The sequence below is a fragment of the Neopelma chrysocephalum genome, unplaced genomic scaffold (genome assembly GCF_003984885.1).
Source record: "Neopelma chrysocephalum unplaced genomic scaffold, ASM398488v2 Primary Assembly neopelma1_80b, whole genome shotgun sequence".
Lineage (NCBI taxonomy): Eukaryota > Metazoa > Chordata > Aves > Passeriformes > Pipridae > Neopelma > Neopelma chrysocephalum.
In genome coordinates, this window is record NW_020897742.1 from 12,279,387 (window position 1) to 12,297,158 (window position 17,772).

The 17,772-nt window shown below is 41.4% G+C and overlaps 1 protein-coding gene across 4 annotated transcripts in view; it reads left to right on the plus strand.

The window, feature by feature from the left end:
• Positions 1–4,194: 4,194 nt before the first annotated feature.
• ARHGEF10 (Rho guanine nucleotide exchange factor 10) overlaps positions 4,195–17,772 on the plus strand; it is a 113,055-nt gene continuing 99,477 nt past the window's right edge. For 3 of the 4 annotated variants that reach the window (XM_027690275.1, XM_027690277.1, XM_027690278.1), the window contains exons 1-2: positions 4,195–4,255; positions 17,570–17,645. In XM_027690275.1, coding sequence (XP_027546076.1) covers positions 17,609–17,645 — 37 coding nt within the window. In that variant the 5' untranslated portion in view covers positions 4,195–4,255; positions 17,570–17,608. Of the gene's footprint in view, positions 4,256–12,686; positions 12,750–17,569; positions 17,646–17,772 lie in introns of those variants that run through there. The other variant, XM_027690276.1, reaches the window with a different exon arrangement.

Below are 17,772 nucleotides of genomic sequence, written 5' to 3' on the forward strand. Positions count from 1 at the left end.
TCGCGAACGAAGATTTGGGGAAAGGTCTTTTTACCTTTCCAGCCTGCGCAATGGATTTTTTAGGTGAGACACAGCCTGCGCTGAACTGAGCCCACCCTTTAATCCATATTAATGAGTACAAATCAATCTGCTCTTTTATTTTCCTAGACATCCTAATACTCTTTGCTTGTCATTTTTTCCTCCTTGAATTCCTTTTTATTATATGTTGGCAGCTTAGAGTTGTCCATAGCATTTGATATAAAGTCTCAGTATCTTATATTACACTAGTACCTCCTTTCCACCCCTGGGAACAGCTCTGCTTTGGCCAAAGGCTGCATTTGTCTTTCAGGGTTGCATGACATCAGGGCTTTGTGATTCTCTGGTGAGAGGAAATTCACTTAAGTTTTTCCCTTCCTCAGCTTCAGAATGAAACAGAACCATCAGAGCACAGTGAAATAACTGAAAGTAGGAATTTTGTGTTATAGAAACAACTTGTGCATATGATTGTATGGTGCCCGTGTGTGGGCAGTGGGGGCTGCAGGGGGCTCTATGAGGGGAGGCTGGGGCTGCCCCATGCGGGACACAGATGGTTCCAGCCAGCTCTGACCTACCACAGCTGAGGAGGGACACCCTGGAGGAAACATATGTAAGAAAGGACAAAAATGCTGCACAAAAGTGAAGAGTGAGGGGAAAAAAGTGAGAGAAACAGCCCTGTGAGCACCCAGGTCAGTGAAGAAGGAAGGGGAGAAGCTGCTCCAGGCACCAGAGCAGAGATTCCCCTGCAGCCTGTGGAGAAGCCCTCGAAGGAGCAGGTTTGTCCTGAAGGACTGCAGCCTGTGGGAAGGACCCACAGTGAAGCAGCTGAAAAATGTAAGGAGGAGGAAGAAGTACAGGGAGGAGCTGTTATGGACTGACCCCAGTTCCCATCCCACTATGCCCCTCAGGGTGGTAGGGGCCAAGGACTTGGGAATGAAGGAATGATGTTGAGCCTGGCAAGAAGATGGAGTGGAGGGGGGTGTGTTTTTACTTTTGTCTTTGCTACTCGCTATCCCACTCTAATTTTAATTGGTAATAAATGAAATTTCCCCGAGTTGAGTCTGTTTGGCCCATAACAGTAGTTGCTAAGGAATCATTCTGACCCACACGGTTTCCATCTTATTTTCTCCCCTCATCCTGTTGACAGAGGGGAGTGAGAGAGTGTCTGGGTTGGGGTCTTTCTGCTGGCCAAGGTCAACCCATCACAAGAAGTTAACCTGTACTGGTATGCTCAGAATTGACAAACTGTCTCCCAGTAGTAGAGCTGGTGCTTCAGGGAGACCTGGAAGACAAGTCAGCAGTAGACAGCATATCAGAATGTGAATAAGCAGTGCTTTTATAAAACCAAATGTTATTTTTGATGTAATAGTCTGAATTTAAGAAAATTGTGTGGCTTGCCTTTTAAAAAGTATTGTCACTCGTCTGGTTTGGTAAGGGGAAGTAAAGGGCACCTGTAACTTTACAGGACTCCAGCATGAATTCTGCAGATGCTCAAGTTAAGCAAGGTTGTTGGATGTCCTGGCTTTGAGTGGTTTCTGAGGGATTACAGTAAGCAGATGACATACTGTCTTAATGGGGGACTCCTGAGAACAATAGGAGAAACAATTTCTGAATTTCCAGTGGATAAATACTCCCTAGGAAAAAGTGCCAGCTGCATCAGCTGTTAAACAGAAGGAAGAACCTGAAAAGGTCTGGCTTTGCTGGAGAACGATAACCTAAGTTTTAGTTTCCTTATTCAGATTTCATGCAATGTTTTGGAAAGCAAGCCATAGGAATGATATCATATATCCGTAGGTGTCATAAATTTAGGTTTACATTAAACCGTGCCAATTTCCATGGAGAGAGACAAAAGAGGCCCCATCTTCACAACACTGGGTCACGTGGGGCCAGGACTCTGTCCAGTGTTGATGGTGTCCCTAAGATGCCCAGTACATGTACTGGAGTAGATGTATGGTATAGATGTATGGGGTAGCTGACCTATGTATAGTATCTTGGAGGCTAGAGGTATCTTTGCTGAAGCCCCAGTAATCAGCAACAAGAGTAACTAAATTCTGGTGAGGCCTTGTGCAAGGATCACCAGGAAAACCAATTTAAATATCAGCTTCTTAGAATCTGGTTATAAAAAGCTTCATGTTAACAGTGGAGACAGACATTATCTGCATTCTAATTATCAACAATTAATTATGGGTGAATAAAAATTTAATTTGTGATTGCAATTATTAGGGTGCTAATTATTACTGCTAATAGGATGTTGCCTTAGAAAATAGTAGGAAAGTGCAAGGTATTTTGGAAGTTAGTTGTTTTTTTTTACAAGTTGATCTGCTATTGTTGGATTTGTCGAACAAGGTTTCCACAGTGACCTTTTATTTGAATTAGAGAAGGATATTTACATATGGTCACCAAAATCAAAGAAGTGGTTGTCAAAGATCAAAAAGGTTCATAAAAGAACTCTAGGAAGGATTTGAATTTTGTCTCTCTAACAGTGAAAAGTAATTATGAAAGGGAGAATTTAGTGCACGTAGTGAGCTGGCTGCCAAAAGGAGAAGGATATTGCTTGTGAATGGTGTTTTTAATTACAGAATCAAGCTAGTGGTACTTGGTCTGGATATGTGTCTGTTCTTTAACATGGCCTCTAATGATAAGGACTTATTTAACAGTGTGCTAAAGACTGATTCCCTGTCATTTCAGCTCCTGAAATTATAGCTGGCTGTGAATGAAGTGCAACACATTTAAAAAATTACAGAAACAACAGGATAGAGTGGTGTCTCTACTGGAAGCTGAACTGAATGCCATAATGGTATTCCTGTCCTTAATCTTTACATATGGCTCCATTTTTTTGTTTTCTTTCTTGCATAGAACCTATAGAGCTATGTGAGAACTATTTGGAGTTCATACTGTGATGAACTGCACTAAAAAGAAATAACTTTGTGAAAATGGAAACATTTTTTGAAAGTAATACTTTTAAATACTTAATTTGTAATTCAGATTGAATGAAGCCATACAAACACAAGGATAATTGTGAATGTGTGCTGTTAAACTATAGACAAAGGAAAAATGTAGGAAAAAGGTGGATTCATCAAATGTTGGATGCCATCATTTACTACTAACGTTTTCATATGATGATAATGAATTTACATATTTGGGCGTATTTTAGTACTGGCTGTAGCATTGGTGCACTGAAATAGGCAGGGATCACTGTTGGATGATGTATGGCTCTTTGAACAGCATTTAGCTCAAAGTTTTCATTCTTAAAAGTAGTCCAAAGATTTCAAAGAATATTTAACAATATTAAATAGTTGTAATGACTTATAATGTATTTAAGAATTTATAATGTACTTAAAAGCATTTATTTTCTTCAGTGTGTGGCAGATGTGTAAATGGATACATTTTCAAAATAATTGCATCTTCTAAAGTTTTCTTTTTTATTTTAAGGAAGGGGCACGTTGTCCTGAATGTACAAGTCGTTGGTGTTACTTCCAGGATAAGCATTCCATACTTGTACGGCACACGTGCATTCCATGCGTGGGTGGCTGTGTGGTTGGCTTGGTCAGTGGTCTGCAGCGATGCTCCCTGGGAGGACCATCACACAACGAGGATGGGGAAAGAGCAAAAAGACTCGGTGTGAGGTGCCAGCGCCTCTAGACAGCCTTTAATTCTGAAAACAGAGTTTCAAGTGATAAAGGAGATTAAATTCCAGTACAGCGCTGTGGCCCAGTGTGCACCCTTGCGTGCTCAGGGGTTATTCGTGAGCGTGAGGCTGAGGGAAAAAGCAGTCCCGTCGCTCGTATACCCAGTTCTTCATCTCCGCAGAGCTCTGCTCTCCCCCCGTTACACCTACGCCCCCCCTGCAGCAGGGCCCCGGGATGTGCTCCCGCCCCGGGCGGTGTCACGTGCGGCGGCAGGAATGCGGCGGGGTCCGGGGGGAACACGCTCTGCCCGGCCCGCCCCGCCCCGGCCCGCCCGGCTGCGCCAACCGGGAGCCGGCGGGCCCTGGCGAAGGCGGCGGCCGGGAACGGCGGCGGCCCCGGGCGGGCGGTGACGGCAGCGGAGCCGCGGCGAGGCGGGGCCGGGCGGCTCCCGCCGGGGCTCAGGAGCTCCCCTCGGCGGCCACTGCGAGCTCCGCGGCGGGCGAGTGACGTGTCCGGGCAGCGGGGCAGCTGCCGGAGCTGAGCGGGCCGGGCCGGGCCGGGCGGCGGCCGCCTCCGAGCGCCTGGCGGCGGCTCCGGCTGCGGCGGAGGAGGTGGGTGTTTGCTCCGGGCCGGGGTTAGTCACGGAAAGTTTGGTCCTCGGAGGGTGGGCTCGGTGTTGGGTGCGGAGACGCCCCTCGGGGGGCCGGGGCAGCCTCGCTGGGGCTGCGGGGGGCCCGTGGCGGCGGCTGGGCACGGCCCGGGGGAGGAGAGGGAAACCCGGGGGGTGAGATCTGTCATTAAAGAGGTTTTGCTCGTGCAAGGCGGGTTGCTGAAGCGAGGGGTCCCTAAAACGCATCCGCGCTTTGACCAAACTTCTCGCTCTTGAACTGGGGAAGTTTTTTCCACCAGGTTTTCGCGAGGGGTTTCTCGCGTGTGCGCCGCCGGCTCCAGCTTCCCTCCCCTCTCCATCAGGTACGGACAAGGCTATGAAAAATCCAGCTCCCATGGGGGCTGGAGTTTTTTCTTCCCCGTTTTTCAAAGCCGGTGTCGACCACAGGTTTTTAGTTGGCATGTGCAATTGAATTGGCTGTCTTAAAACAGAGGAAAATGTACTTCACAGTAACAACTGCCCTTTAATGTATTTTTTTTTCCGCGGTTTTAAAATTGTCTTTGGTTTCTTTGTAATTCACGGTGCAACTGTTGAGAGGAGAAGTTATATAGGTGTTTGTGGTGATCCCAGACCCTATAGTTGCATTTGCAAGATGCCCTGTGCTTACAGGGTAAGGCAAGAACAGCTTTCAGAGATTGTCTAGTCATTCACCTGAGCAAGTGAGTGAGCAGGCTGTGTCAGTAGGCAGTACCAGGTGCTTGGAAAAGCAGCTATTAATAATTTGTCCACGGCAAAGGCTTATTTTAAAGACCTTTAGGACGTGCATGTATTTTTGACCAAAACAATTTTATCCATTCTGAATTCTGCCCTCTTTCATTTACATATTTGATCCTTTTTTTTCACTTCTTTCTTTCCCAAAGCTACTAAGATCATGGTTTTTACCTTGTGCTGGGAGGTTTGAAATTGTTCAATTGCAATGTAAAGTGCATCTTTTTTTTCAGTTGTGCAATTTAACTGTTAGTATAAGGTGTAGTTTTTTTTTTCTTGCGTGGGTCAAGAAATAAAAAAAGATTGGTTAAGAACTGTTCATGATAAATAACTACAGTAAGATTATACCACCATGTGTGACTTTGTGGCTATTTTTCTTGTAAAGAAAATAATTGTTTTCCCAAAGCCTTCACTCCACTTGGTGAAGTCCAGTTAGCAATTTGTTCTGCAATAGAAATTAAGTATTACATTTTTAAAAATTTTCTGTTGGTGCTCAGGAGACGCAGATGTATTGCCTGAACATAGGACACGTTGGGTGCCTACAAGTTCAAGCTTATTATTCAGGCAGGGGTTCTGGCTTTTCAAATGTTTTCTTCAATGGGCACTTCATTCTTTTCACTTGGATGATCTGTTTGATCTTGGTAATCTGTCTGACTTGCTTTGTTTAATCCATCTTGTCTTTTTTCTTTCACCCTCTGGCGCAGTAGTCCATGAACTAGTTACATGTGTTTATGTGGTTATGAACAGTAGTTCTTTAGATGTTACCTTGAAATCTGATACCTCTGAAGACTTTACAGTGAGGTTTCAAGGTTTTTATAATATATTCAGTGGATTTCATAGCTTACCTGTGGCACTGTGCATGAGACATGACCTACTGTGTGGGTGACGACAGGTATCTTGTGATGACACTGGGTGTTCAGTGCGTGGGACTTCCGTGGCTGATATGCGCAGATGGATGTGGTGGGAGAAAAGACCATGGAAGCAGACAAATGCTTGAGCAATGTGCTGTCCATCATCTCCTGGATGAGGGCCTGGAACCAGCAGGATCCTATGTATTGGACACTGCAGGATATGGAGAGCAGCCCCAGTGCTGCATGACAGGTGTGCATGCTGGCATCGCAGCTCTGAGACATGGAGGCCAAACGTGCAAGTCTTGTGCTATTGGCTCTGACGGGCCAGTGGTGAGCACACCACAACACTGAAAAGGGGGTTGGCTCCCTCTCTCTGTGCCCAGGAGTTCTCTCTGACCCCGAGCTATGCTTATGCTCAGCAGATAGGCTGTGGTTTCACTCATCAGTAGATTGCAAAAATCCTTTCCCAGCATAGAATACTGTGAAAATGTCTCTGACTCATGCATGGCAGGGGGGTTGGAACTAGATGATCTTTAAGGTCCCTTCCAACCCAAACCATTCTATGATTCTATGAAGAAATCTCAACACCAGAGGAGTTCTTCAGTTGATTCTGAGCTGTTTAGGAGTCCTTGCATAGTTTATAAGCATTTGAAGGAAAATAAACTGGTCTAAAACCTGACAGGCTATTGTCAAACTTCATAATTGTTAATGGAATTTAATGCAACTGGGAATAGCACGTTACTCATTTGTAAAACAGGAAGTCTATTAACTGCTTCTATATAATGTAGAAATTATTTTTAGAATCTGTTGTTGAAAATTTATAAACTTCAGTCTATTTCTGAAGAAGCCAGGAAGCAAAATCTGCAGTCCAGGAGAAGGAAGAGCAGTTTTGATTCAGACTTTCAGATTGAACTTTGTGTACTGTGCAGAGCTGTACCCAGTTTATCTCTAGTACTGCAACTGTGGTACTACACTGCTCTCACTCAAGGATGAAGGACCACCGCCTCCCTAAGATCTTGCTTTATGGTGAACTTGCCACTGGCTGCCGCAAGAGAGAATGCCCGAAGAAAAGATACAAGGACTCCCTGAAACAACATCTCAGCCTTGGCCATATTGATCAGCATAACTGGTGTACTCTGGCCTCCAATCAGGAGGTCTGGAGACACACTATAATGCTGCTGCTTCCTTTGAGAACATACGCAGGATCACTCTTGAGGAGAAAAGACAACACAGAAAGAATTTTGTCTCACAGAATTTACCACCTAAGGAGTCCTTCTGCTGTGCCTTTTGCAGTCAGACTTGTCTATCTTGCATTGGCCTCTTTAGCCACCAACACGCTTGTAACAAACGTGGGTAGAGCCCTCCCCAAGTCTTCGTTCGTGAAGCCTAGCCATGACACTGCTCTCAATTTTGTATGGGATGGAGAAATGAGCAGTGTGTAGTACTTATTTTCTTTGTATTTTCTAGTAATTTTCTTTACGCTTATGTAAAGTGACTTTTCTTTAATTAGATATTTCCATTTTACAATTTTAGTTTAGAATTGGAGAAGGAATCTCATGTGGAGCTGTCTTATGGCCTCTAAATTTAAAGGTATATCTTTAAACAGTCTTTCTGTAAGTTCAGCTTTCTGATGTTTTTTTTAACTGCAAGTGCATTTACGGACTGTCCTTGGATGCTTCTTGTGCGATATCTATTGCAGCAGTTGTACCTCAGAGAAACTTCTTTGGAGTTACAGTGTTAAACACTGTGAATGCAATTGTTGAGTGAGTCCTACTTTTTGAACACTTTGTATCTTATAATGAGGTAATAAACGAGGCTGCACTGATAGTGGTATGAATTAGTTTTTCATTTTGTATATATTCTACAAGGTGTGAGGGAGGCATTTTTTGTATCCAAGACCGTATCTTGTTAAAATCAGCTTTCATGGCAGATATTTTTTCCCACTCCCATTCCTATTCATACAAAGTCATTCTTGTTATTGCATCTGTTAGTGGAAAAATAATATTGGTAAATTAATTTCTGAATCTGGAAGTAGTTTGAACAAATAGAAAAGCTGCAAGCCTGGATGCTTGGAAATTATCAGGAATTCATAAACTGAACCTTGAGAATTACTTAGGGAGACTGCAGGTATGTTAGGCCGGGGTGGTGCTCTTTATAGTAAGGAGAGGAAGCACATGAGCAAGGTAAATGAGAATTTTCATTATGGACCTATACAAGTATTTCTTAATATTCTTTCTGGGTTTTTTTGTTTCAAATCTTTGTCAGTAATGTCATTGTGTGTTTGCGTGTGTGGTTTGCGGAGAGCAGAATCTTGGTGACTCAAGTTCTGTCAAATATGTGTGGAAGGAAACTGCTGCATTATTACCATCTTTTGAGATTTAAATCAGGTGGGCATTTTCTTACAGTACTGAGTTTTACTTGCACCAAAATATTTTGGATTATTTTGAAACCAGGAAGATGTAAAAGTACAACTTGTTTTTAAAGGAGTGATGACAAGTAATGCTAAACAAGATTTGAAAAATATGTTTTCAAACTTGTGTTTTTAGATCAAAAACTTGATTCATGTTTTATTCTGAAATGCCTGAATCAGCAAGGCTGTGGGAAGTGATGCATAACTGCACAACATCGATTCATGTCCTACATGTTCACTGCTCAGTCAGGAAGCCTGAAGCTTAATGTCAAATGCGTGGGTGAAGCAGTTAAGCAGAGCAAAATAAATTGTTCTACTTACGTGCTGCTGAATGGGGGCATTATCTTGGGAAAATCTGTTTCAGTGACTTACTGTACTGTACAATACTTGTTACTTGGGACTGAACCATGAATGTGAACTATTAGGATCCAAGCTCAAGGTCAAACATTCACTCTTGTTTTCATTCTGCAATCTTTTTTTTCCTTGAAATGCATTTAAAAAATTGCAGAAATCATATGAATATTTTTGTCCTTATTGATACAGAAACTTCAAGAAAGAGGGTAAACATTATTTCCTCATCTCTAAACTGGGATGGTAAGTTGTTGGAAAGTAGATGGCAATATTTAGATATCCTGCTAGGATCACTGTGAGTCTTGAGCTTATGTCTCTTGTCTTTATATTTTTCACCTTTTTAAGGCGCTCACTGATTCATCCTCAGTTTTCTTTTAGAATTTTATACATAATATTTAATATTGTCGCAAACCGTGGACTCACTTTTGAACTGTAGAAGGTTGAGAAGAAAAAGGTCCAATAGATCATTTCCAAATCAAGGAAAGAGTGAAGACTGCTGATGTTAGGACTAGATGCAGAACTTACACTTCCATGGGTAACCACATTCTGTTATATATTTTTTGAAGAGAAGGGCTGTTCTTTGCAGGTGCTATTACTATTTTTCTTTCTTACTGTAATTGATTATTTAAAAACTTCATTACCTGATTTCTGATTCATTTGAATAAAATTTTGGTGTTATAAAAAGAAAATCAAAGAAAATTTTGTTCTTTTTCTAGAGCATGCATTATGACTTTATTATTATTAGATATGTATTTCCATATTTTACTCCAAATATTTTTGAAACTCAGAAATAAGACTGTACTTATATTCTTAATAACTTTATTTATCAGGTGAAATAATTGGTTCATTTTGATGCTTTTGTAATGATCAGATGTAATGTGTTGTCCTTGATGAGAAACAGCATAGTTGCTTTTCCAAGGACAGTAATACCCAAAGAGCTGAAAATGTTTAGTAGAAGTGTCTCTGTCAGGACTTAGTTTGCAGGCAGCGTTAGTAACTGAATATTCATTTCAGGGTATCCTTTCACTTGTATCATTGGAAAGACCTTGGTGGAAATTTTCATCAGTTTTCATTAGTATCTTGAAAGGCAACCTACACCTTGTAAAACTAGAATGCAAGTTGGAACAGGACTTTCTGCTTTTTTGGTGAATGTGTGACTGAAGTGCAGTTGGAGGGGAAAAAAATACTTATTGACTGTATCCATAAACAAATAACATTTTCCCCCCTTTTGGTTTACATCACAATTGCAACATGTGAGGATCTTCTCTGACTAAAAAATACAAACACTGCTGAGGATATTTCCAATTAAAGTAATACTTGATATCCAGTATACAAAGGGACTAATCTGAATTAAGTTTAAAAAAGGAAGTTACAGAAGTAAAATTACTTTTCCAGATGAAGTTACTTGATTGCAATCAAATTATAGAGCAAATTAAGAAAAATGCTCTTAGTATTCATACATTTTTATTTTGCTTCCATGTGCGAGACGGAAGATCATTGTCTTGACCCAGTAACGCAGTTCTCTAGTTTGTGTGACACGGAACAAAACAAATCAAATCAGTCTTGACTTAAAGCATATCATGCCATTGTTCGCTTTTAATTCTTCAGATTCTTGCATTTTGTTATGGTGCTCTTAGCCTCCAGGATGGCCTTCAAAACCTGGGGTGATGCCCATCTTCTTCCTTTGGGAATTCCAACAGTTACTAGGACAAAAGATGGGAGCAAGGCTCATTCATTAAAAGTTAGGTGCCCTACATGCATCTGCAGGAACGTCTTCCCTTCCCTGGGGGGAATAAATTTCTATCCGTACTCCTCTCATTCCTTAAAATTTGTAGGCCATGGCTTTCCTATTTGTAAAGTAAGTATATTGCTACCGAGCTTAATAAAACTATATGCTCGTGTTGGGCTCAGCAAGGTCTTTTGCAGAATGTCATTCTAATCTGGGTGGGTGTTCTGATAGATGGGTGGAAACCTGGTGGGATGGTTAGTTTTAGAGATGACTAGTTGGTTATAACTTGAGGCTGGTAACCAGTGGAGTACCCCAGCTGTCTGCCATAGAATGTGTCCTGTTTAATATTATGCATGATGTGGAAGTGAACCAGCCCTTGCTCATGAAGTTTGCAAGTGACACCAAACAGGGAAAAAGAGGTAGTTGGTAGATGTGCTTGAGATCTGGATTGTCATTCAGAAGGACCTGAGCAGGCTGAGGAGCTGGCTGGAAGGAACTCTGTGGAATTCAATGATGATGAGGGCAAGGTTGCGCACCTGGGAAGGAATGTCTTCTCTGAGGGAAGGGTTCCTCTTCACTCAGCACTTGTCAGCCCACACCTTGAGTGTTGCTTCCAGTTTTGTGTCCACACCCCATCCCGCCCAAGTACAAGAGATGTGGATAAAACTGAACAAGTTCAGCGCAAGGCTGCCAAAATGTCAGGGAGTGGTAGCACTGCGCTGGAGGAGAGTCTGACGGAGCTGGAGTTGTTTGGCCTGGATAAGAGATACCTCATGGGGGCCTGATGGCAGTGTGCTCTTGCTTGCTGGCAGGCTGTCAAGGTGACAGGACAGCAGGCTATGCTCCTAACTGAAGTAAGGGTGGTTCTAACTACATATAAGGGCAATTTTTTTTTCTAGGAGGACAACAAAGCAAGGAAACAGGATGCCTGGCAAGGTCATGCAGTCTGTCTTTAGAGATTTTCAGTATCTCAGTAGATAAAGCAGCCTGGTCTCATCTGGTAGCTGACCTGGCTTTGAGTAGCAGGTTGAACTACATGACCTCCTGCCAACCTGAATGAGTCTATCAAGCAGTGATTCTCTATTTTACCTTGCAATAACAACTGTAGAGGGGAAGAACGTAAATATTAAAAATTTAACAGTGCTTTCTGGTTGCACTGTGGTCAGGATCCCTTGGACAAATTTACAGATGCAATCTGTGCTTTCTTCCTCTTTTCCCCTCCTCTAGATGATGCACTGAGCAGGAATACACTCTAGGTGAAGAAATGTTGTAAATAATAGCCTTTAGAAAGAAAGACTAGAAAACCAATCTTCAGCCATGTTTTTAGGGTGTCTCTGTAGATTGCTTCTTTTTCAGGGCTTACGGCTGCTGTGTTGTTCTCTGACTTTGAGCAGGATGCTGCTTGGTGTGAGAAAAAAACCAACTAGCTTTTGGGGAAGTAGATTCTCTATGCATTCTGAAAAACGTGCATCCCTGCGGATCTGACCTTGTTTGGATTGCTGCGGGTAATAGAATTTCCCCCAACTTTAATTGAGCCAGGAACTGGGCTTCATATTCATTTTCTGACTAAACCTCTGTACTTCCTTTATTATTCTATGGCACGTGATTTAGGTAATTTTCTGCGATAAATTTAAGAATAAAATTTGTATAGAACAGGACTGTTAGCTGTTAATAAAACCAAATATACATTAAAAGAAATAATGATCGAGTTTTGATATAGACTTCTTGCATGGCTTACAGCATGTGATGGGAAGCTCTCATAATATGAATGCCTGCTTCATTCATACCCACTGTAGACGCCTCTTAAAAAAAATCTACAGTCTGTGTTTCATAGGCATAACTTGTATGGAAAACAAATTTTACTATATTTTTTTTTTGTTGTTTTTTTTTTCTGTGTAACGGAGCCTTCTTTATATACAGGAGAAAAAAAAGGAAATTAACCTTCTGCATTCTTTTATCTTGTCTTTTCTCTGCACACCTGGAAGAGTCTTTATATCAAATTTCAGCAAGATTTATTTCCCAGTGGGAATTCTGTAATTATAGGTGGAAGAAGACCCAATTGGGTGTTACACAGCAATATTCACTAAGTGATGTGGACACAAGAGCTTTTTAGACGTTCATGGGCTTTGCTTTCACAGTTTTTCTTGTTTTGGTGTTGGTTTTTTTAGTTTAATTTTCAGACTTCAAGGCTTTCTCAGAGACATTGCTGCTTGGACTAAGCTTTCTCCATGAGTCACAGTTCCTTGGAAATCAGTCTCCTTGATTCAGCTTTTGTTTCCTATGATTGTTCAATGATGAGTTCATTGGCTCATTCTCTCTCCAGTGTTAAGAATGAAGAATCCTGATGTTGCTGCAGTTATAGTGCACACACATACCTAAGGAGAAGGTATGTCAATCAGCTTTACAGTTCTTAGGGTGGTGGAGCTGAAAAAACTTGGCAGCCCGTGCTGCCTTGGGAGCTCAGTGTATGGATACTGTGCCCCCAGATCTGAATGCTGCACTGCCCCGTAGTTTTGGCAGAGTTTGTGTCGGTCCCATTTCTGTTACCTACTGACCTCTGCACAAGTAGTGACTTTTGGAAAATAGTTTTATTGAAGTGGAAATGCAGATGTTGATCAGTATTTGTAGTCCTGTAGCTGAGAACTGATGGTCTTTGTTTGTCCCACAATTAGAGGAAATCATTGAATGAACTGTGATGTGCAGATGTGGCTGAGAAGCCTAGTCCTGGAGGCAGAAGGACTTACCAGAGGTTAGGAGAAGGGAAACTGAGTCGCAGAGAGGAATGCTGACGTTCTTCTGTAGTCTTTGGATAAGTATAAAGGTGCCTTTGTTTCCTTTGCTGAAACTGCCATTTGCTGTGGAATCAGAATTTCAGTCTCACAGATTATGCAGATGTTAGCCCTCTGAGGTTGTGAGGTCTGCTGTGGAACATCACAGACTCCCAATTTCCTTCAGTACCAGCTTTCAAAGGTGCCTTCAGTACCATGGTCAAAGGTGAGTGTTCTTGGTGGAAAATTTGAAGTTAGTTGGGGGCTGTCCTTGGGGTTAATTTCACATTTGAACAACTGGCTTCTGGTGTGAGTGCCACTGGAAATTTGACTGCTTTGACTGTGTGGGACTTCTCTGCATCAGAAACACCTGATTTTAAGGTGGTATTTTAATTCCTTTTTTTTCTTATATAGCAATTTAAAATTTAGAAAGTTAATGAGGAACTGAATATATTGCAGTATAATGAGGGATTTGATTTTCTTTTTTGTTCAAAATTCATGCATTTAATATGATTATTCCTGATTTTTAATGCCAAACTTAGGAAGTTACTAGCTAAACACCTGGAATAAAAACATGCTACTGTGCTACAAGTAGGGGTTTTTTAACAGTAGTAGTGGTCTCTTTAGGCTTGGAATAGTTGGGGTTTGCCTAGATTAATTGGTTCGGTTATAACTGGGCAGGTAAACTGGGAACTTAAAAAATTGGTAAACTATCTTTCTTCTTTCAGTCTGTAAATATGAGTAAGGATTACCTGTTCCTACTAACAGTTTGAGAGGAAAGGATCAGATGAAAACATCAGGAAGCAGACATGGGAAGTGTGGGCCAATGTTTTGACCAGAGTGGGTCAGCTGCCTTTAATAAGAGATCCAGGAGATCCTTGGCCTCTCTCCTGCATCTGCTGTACATTCGGCCCACAGGGGAAATGTGGGAGAAGGAAGGGAAAGGAGGCAACCTGTAGATCACCACTGTGGTCCACACCAGTCACTGCTACCTCTACCTGCATCTGAAGCACAGATGAGCACTGAGTCAGCTGAATTGGTCACGCATCTGGATGTCAATGGGAAATCTTAAACTTTGGGTTAGATAGCTTCAAGAGCTTCTTCCTGTCCCAGTGTTTCTTTGACTGCTGTGGAAGGAGCCTGGAAGGGTGTGGTTTGAGTCATTACATAGAGGTTATACCATGTTTGAGAAATCAATTTTGTACGGGGAAAAAAGCTCCATATTTTTATAACCTCTGTGTCATGTCCAGTAGGTCAGGGCAGTTGTTCAGTTACTCAGATTCATAATTTTATAATGGAATACACATGAATGTAATAGCACATGTGTTTCATATTTAGTAGGGAATTTTTTCTATTTACTGTTTTTAAATACCCTTGGAACAAAATTTTAATATTCTGTGTCTTAAAAGCATTTAGCTGTTAAAAATTTCATATAATTTTATGCTAAACCAGGTAACATCTACTCAGTGGTCTTGATGTTGCATCTGGAATTTAGCATTCAGCGTGGGGCCCCAGTACAAGTGAGGGACTGACAAACTGCAGTGAGTCCAGTTAAGGCCACTGATATGGTTAGGGATGGGAACAGGTCAGAAGAGGCTGAGGGAAATGGGTTTGTGTCTTTTTGAGAAAAAAGGACTGAGGGGTATTGAATTGCAGTCTTCTGCTTCCCAAGGTTGGAAATAAGATGGAGCCAGGCTTTTTTCAGAGGTGTGCAGCAGGAGAATGAGAGGCAATGGCTGCAAGCTGCTGCAAGGGTAATTCCAGTTGGGCATACGGGAAAAACTCTTCCTGGAGTGGCTCGTTAAGCACGGGAGCAGGATGCTCTGGGAGGTGGTGAAACCTCCACCTTCATGGGGTTTCAGAACTTGGAGGGACAAAGGCCCTGAGCAATCTCATTTAATTTTGAAAACACCTGTATTTAGTGTATGAGAGAACATTCAGAAGTCCCTTTCAGGTTAATTTGAGCTGTTATTTCCATGATTATTGTCTGAATGCACCTGTACAGCTGTGTGCTGTGTAACTCTGTTAGCAGCAGAATCAGTGGGGAAAACCACATGAGCTATGAATGCCAATGTACCATATGCTGCTAGTCAAATCATCTGCCTTAATCTTGATTTAAACATCTTTAACTTGAGTTAGTTCCCCTGCATCTCGATAGAAGAGTGAAAATCTTCTCTTTGAAATATGGTGCTATTAGAGATTCTTCATAAATGTGCTGTCTGCTACATAACATGACAATTATTTTATTTTTGTGGAGGGTATTAATGGAATGTATAATACACAAGCGTTCTTTGCTGCTGCAGGGCTTTTCATAGCAGCTAAAAAGTAGAGAAAAATATGTGGAACTTCAAGATGAATTAATGCAATGTATAAATCAACCCCTGAGGCATTCTTAAGTGAGACAGTGTATCTTTCTTCTTGTGAATAACTGCACTGTTTAGATAGGAGCAAGCAGGTCAGTGGCTAGGACTCTAACACTGGGTCTGTGTCCTTCCTTGACACAATTCTTGTGTAATTCGAAGCATGTAACTGTGAGCTAGATCAAAATGGAAATAAAGCTCTATAGCTCAGCTCTGTCTTGTTAATATTTACTTGTGAGGAAGAAATTGATTTAAAAAATCATTGTTGAAGTTAACTTTCATAGACGCTTGAAAACTTGTATCATATATTTAAATAAAAAAAAAATACATCCTCAAAGCCTTTTAGTTACTCTCTTAAAGATGCATTTGGAAAAGGTGCTGAGACTCACTTTCAGAGATTTGCTGGTTATTATATGTTTCACACTTGGAAATCTATGCTCTAGTCATGATGCAGCTTTAAGAGAATAAAGGAAAAGCCTTTTCTTTAAACCATAACTATTGCTCATTTTGGCTGACAGTTTTGGTGTGGCAAGATGCATTCCAGACATTTGTAAGCAGGAACACGCCTTGGAGCTCTGCAAATAGAAATTATAGAGAGGCTTTAGAAGGGACACTGTATAGCGAAAGCATGTAATGTAATTTTTTCTGTGTTGTAGATAGATGTTGCATATGTGGGTGAATCCTTTTGGAGCCTTAGCTCTGAAGCTACTTGGTTTTATCGAGGACTGGATTAAGAATTACCAAATCTTAAGACAGTTTAAAAGGCAATTTTGTATGCTTAGTAAATACAAGTTGTTATGAATTGTCTCATAACAATAGGATCTTGCTCTACCAGAGTTGTTACCCTTCCTCATACATCTGTCCTGATGATTTGCCCTTGCATACCTAATGTTAGGGAGGTAAACTTTGTGGTACCTCCTAGGGCTGGGTCCTTTTTTTGAAGCATTTTCTTCCATTCACTGCCACTTCTTCTGTAAGTGACAATTCCTTTGACCTCTGTATCCTGATCCATTTAGTCTATTATTCTTCCACTGTACCTTGAATTTTACTGTCTCCTTCAACTTACTCTTTTAATACTTGGGCTGTGGAGACTTTGCGAGGGCTTAAGCTGTTTTGTGTGCCATAGCCAGCAGAAGTGTTAGCTTCTTCAGGTTAACATCTATGGGCTACTCAAGAGTAGGACATAAAATTCAGCATTAGCTCTTCTACTGTCCTGTGGGGCTTTTTGAAACTTACTTTTCCTCCTCAGCCTTGTTCTGAAATCTGTCTTTTTGACATGTCTTTTGAGTGAAAATGGTTTTGGGGCAGAGTATATGCATTGCTTAGCACAAGAGGTTTTCCTTCTAGATGATACTAGAATGTCACTATTAAGTAGTGTTATGGGGAGGGAATGAAAATGTCTCTCATGGGTTCTGGGCTTTGCTCTCTCCCAGTGTGTATTCAGGACCAAAGTATGGGAACGCTTTGTGAGGTTATTCTTTTCCTTAGAACATGAGATCGATGGCATTTGAGAAGAGAGGAGGAAAGAGAAGGTGCTCAGGAATCTGCTTGCTGGTACTTCATTCTTCTCAGGAAAGGTGAAAGTAAAGGGCCTCAAGCAGAATTTTTTAAGATTGGAAAAAAAAAGAGGAAGGAAGTGGTGTACAAAGTGCATAATTAAAACTTATTTGTGATTGCCAGGTGGAGAAAAGCAACATCAAAACTGAGGAGCTTTCTAGAATTTTTATCCTTGTCCCCTTCATGAAGATTTTGAAACAGAATATGTGCTCCAAACATAGAAATAACATGTTTTAGTAATCTCCTTGTGATTGTCACAATGGGAGCTGCAGAGTACCAAATAGTTTAAAAACTTCATCTTTCTTCAGCTGGCTTACTGAGGTCATTAAAGGAATTGGCTCCAATACTGAGGGCTGTATACATAAAAGTTTGGACTGGATTCATATTGAAGAAGCCAGGCACATTTCCTCTCTTCCATAATGGTATTAGCTAATAGATATGAGCTTAGCCAAATTGAAAAGGAGTGTCTCAGTATTTGGAAATTATGTTCATCTACAAAACATGTTCCTTCATTTTTGCAGGGTTTTACAGTCTGCTGAAGTTGCGGCGGATACATTAGGATGGACACAGAGGATTTCCCTCCCCCACCACCAGAAGGTAATGGAAATAGTTTGGAGTTTAAATCCAATTTTGTTGTAACAATTTCATTATCTTTCCAAAACTGTTCTTCCTTCTCCAACACTCCCTTTCCCCATATCACCCTAAGGCTTGGTCCCAGTGCTAT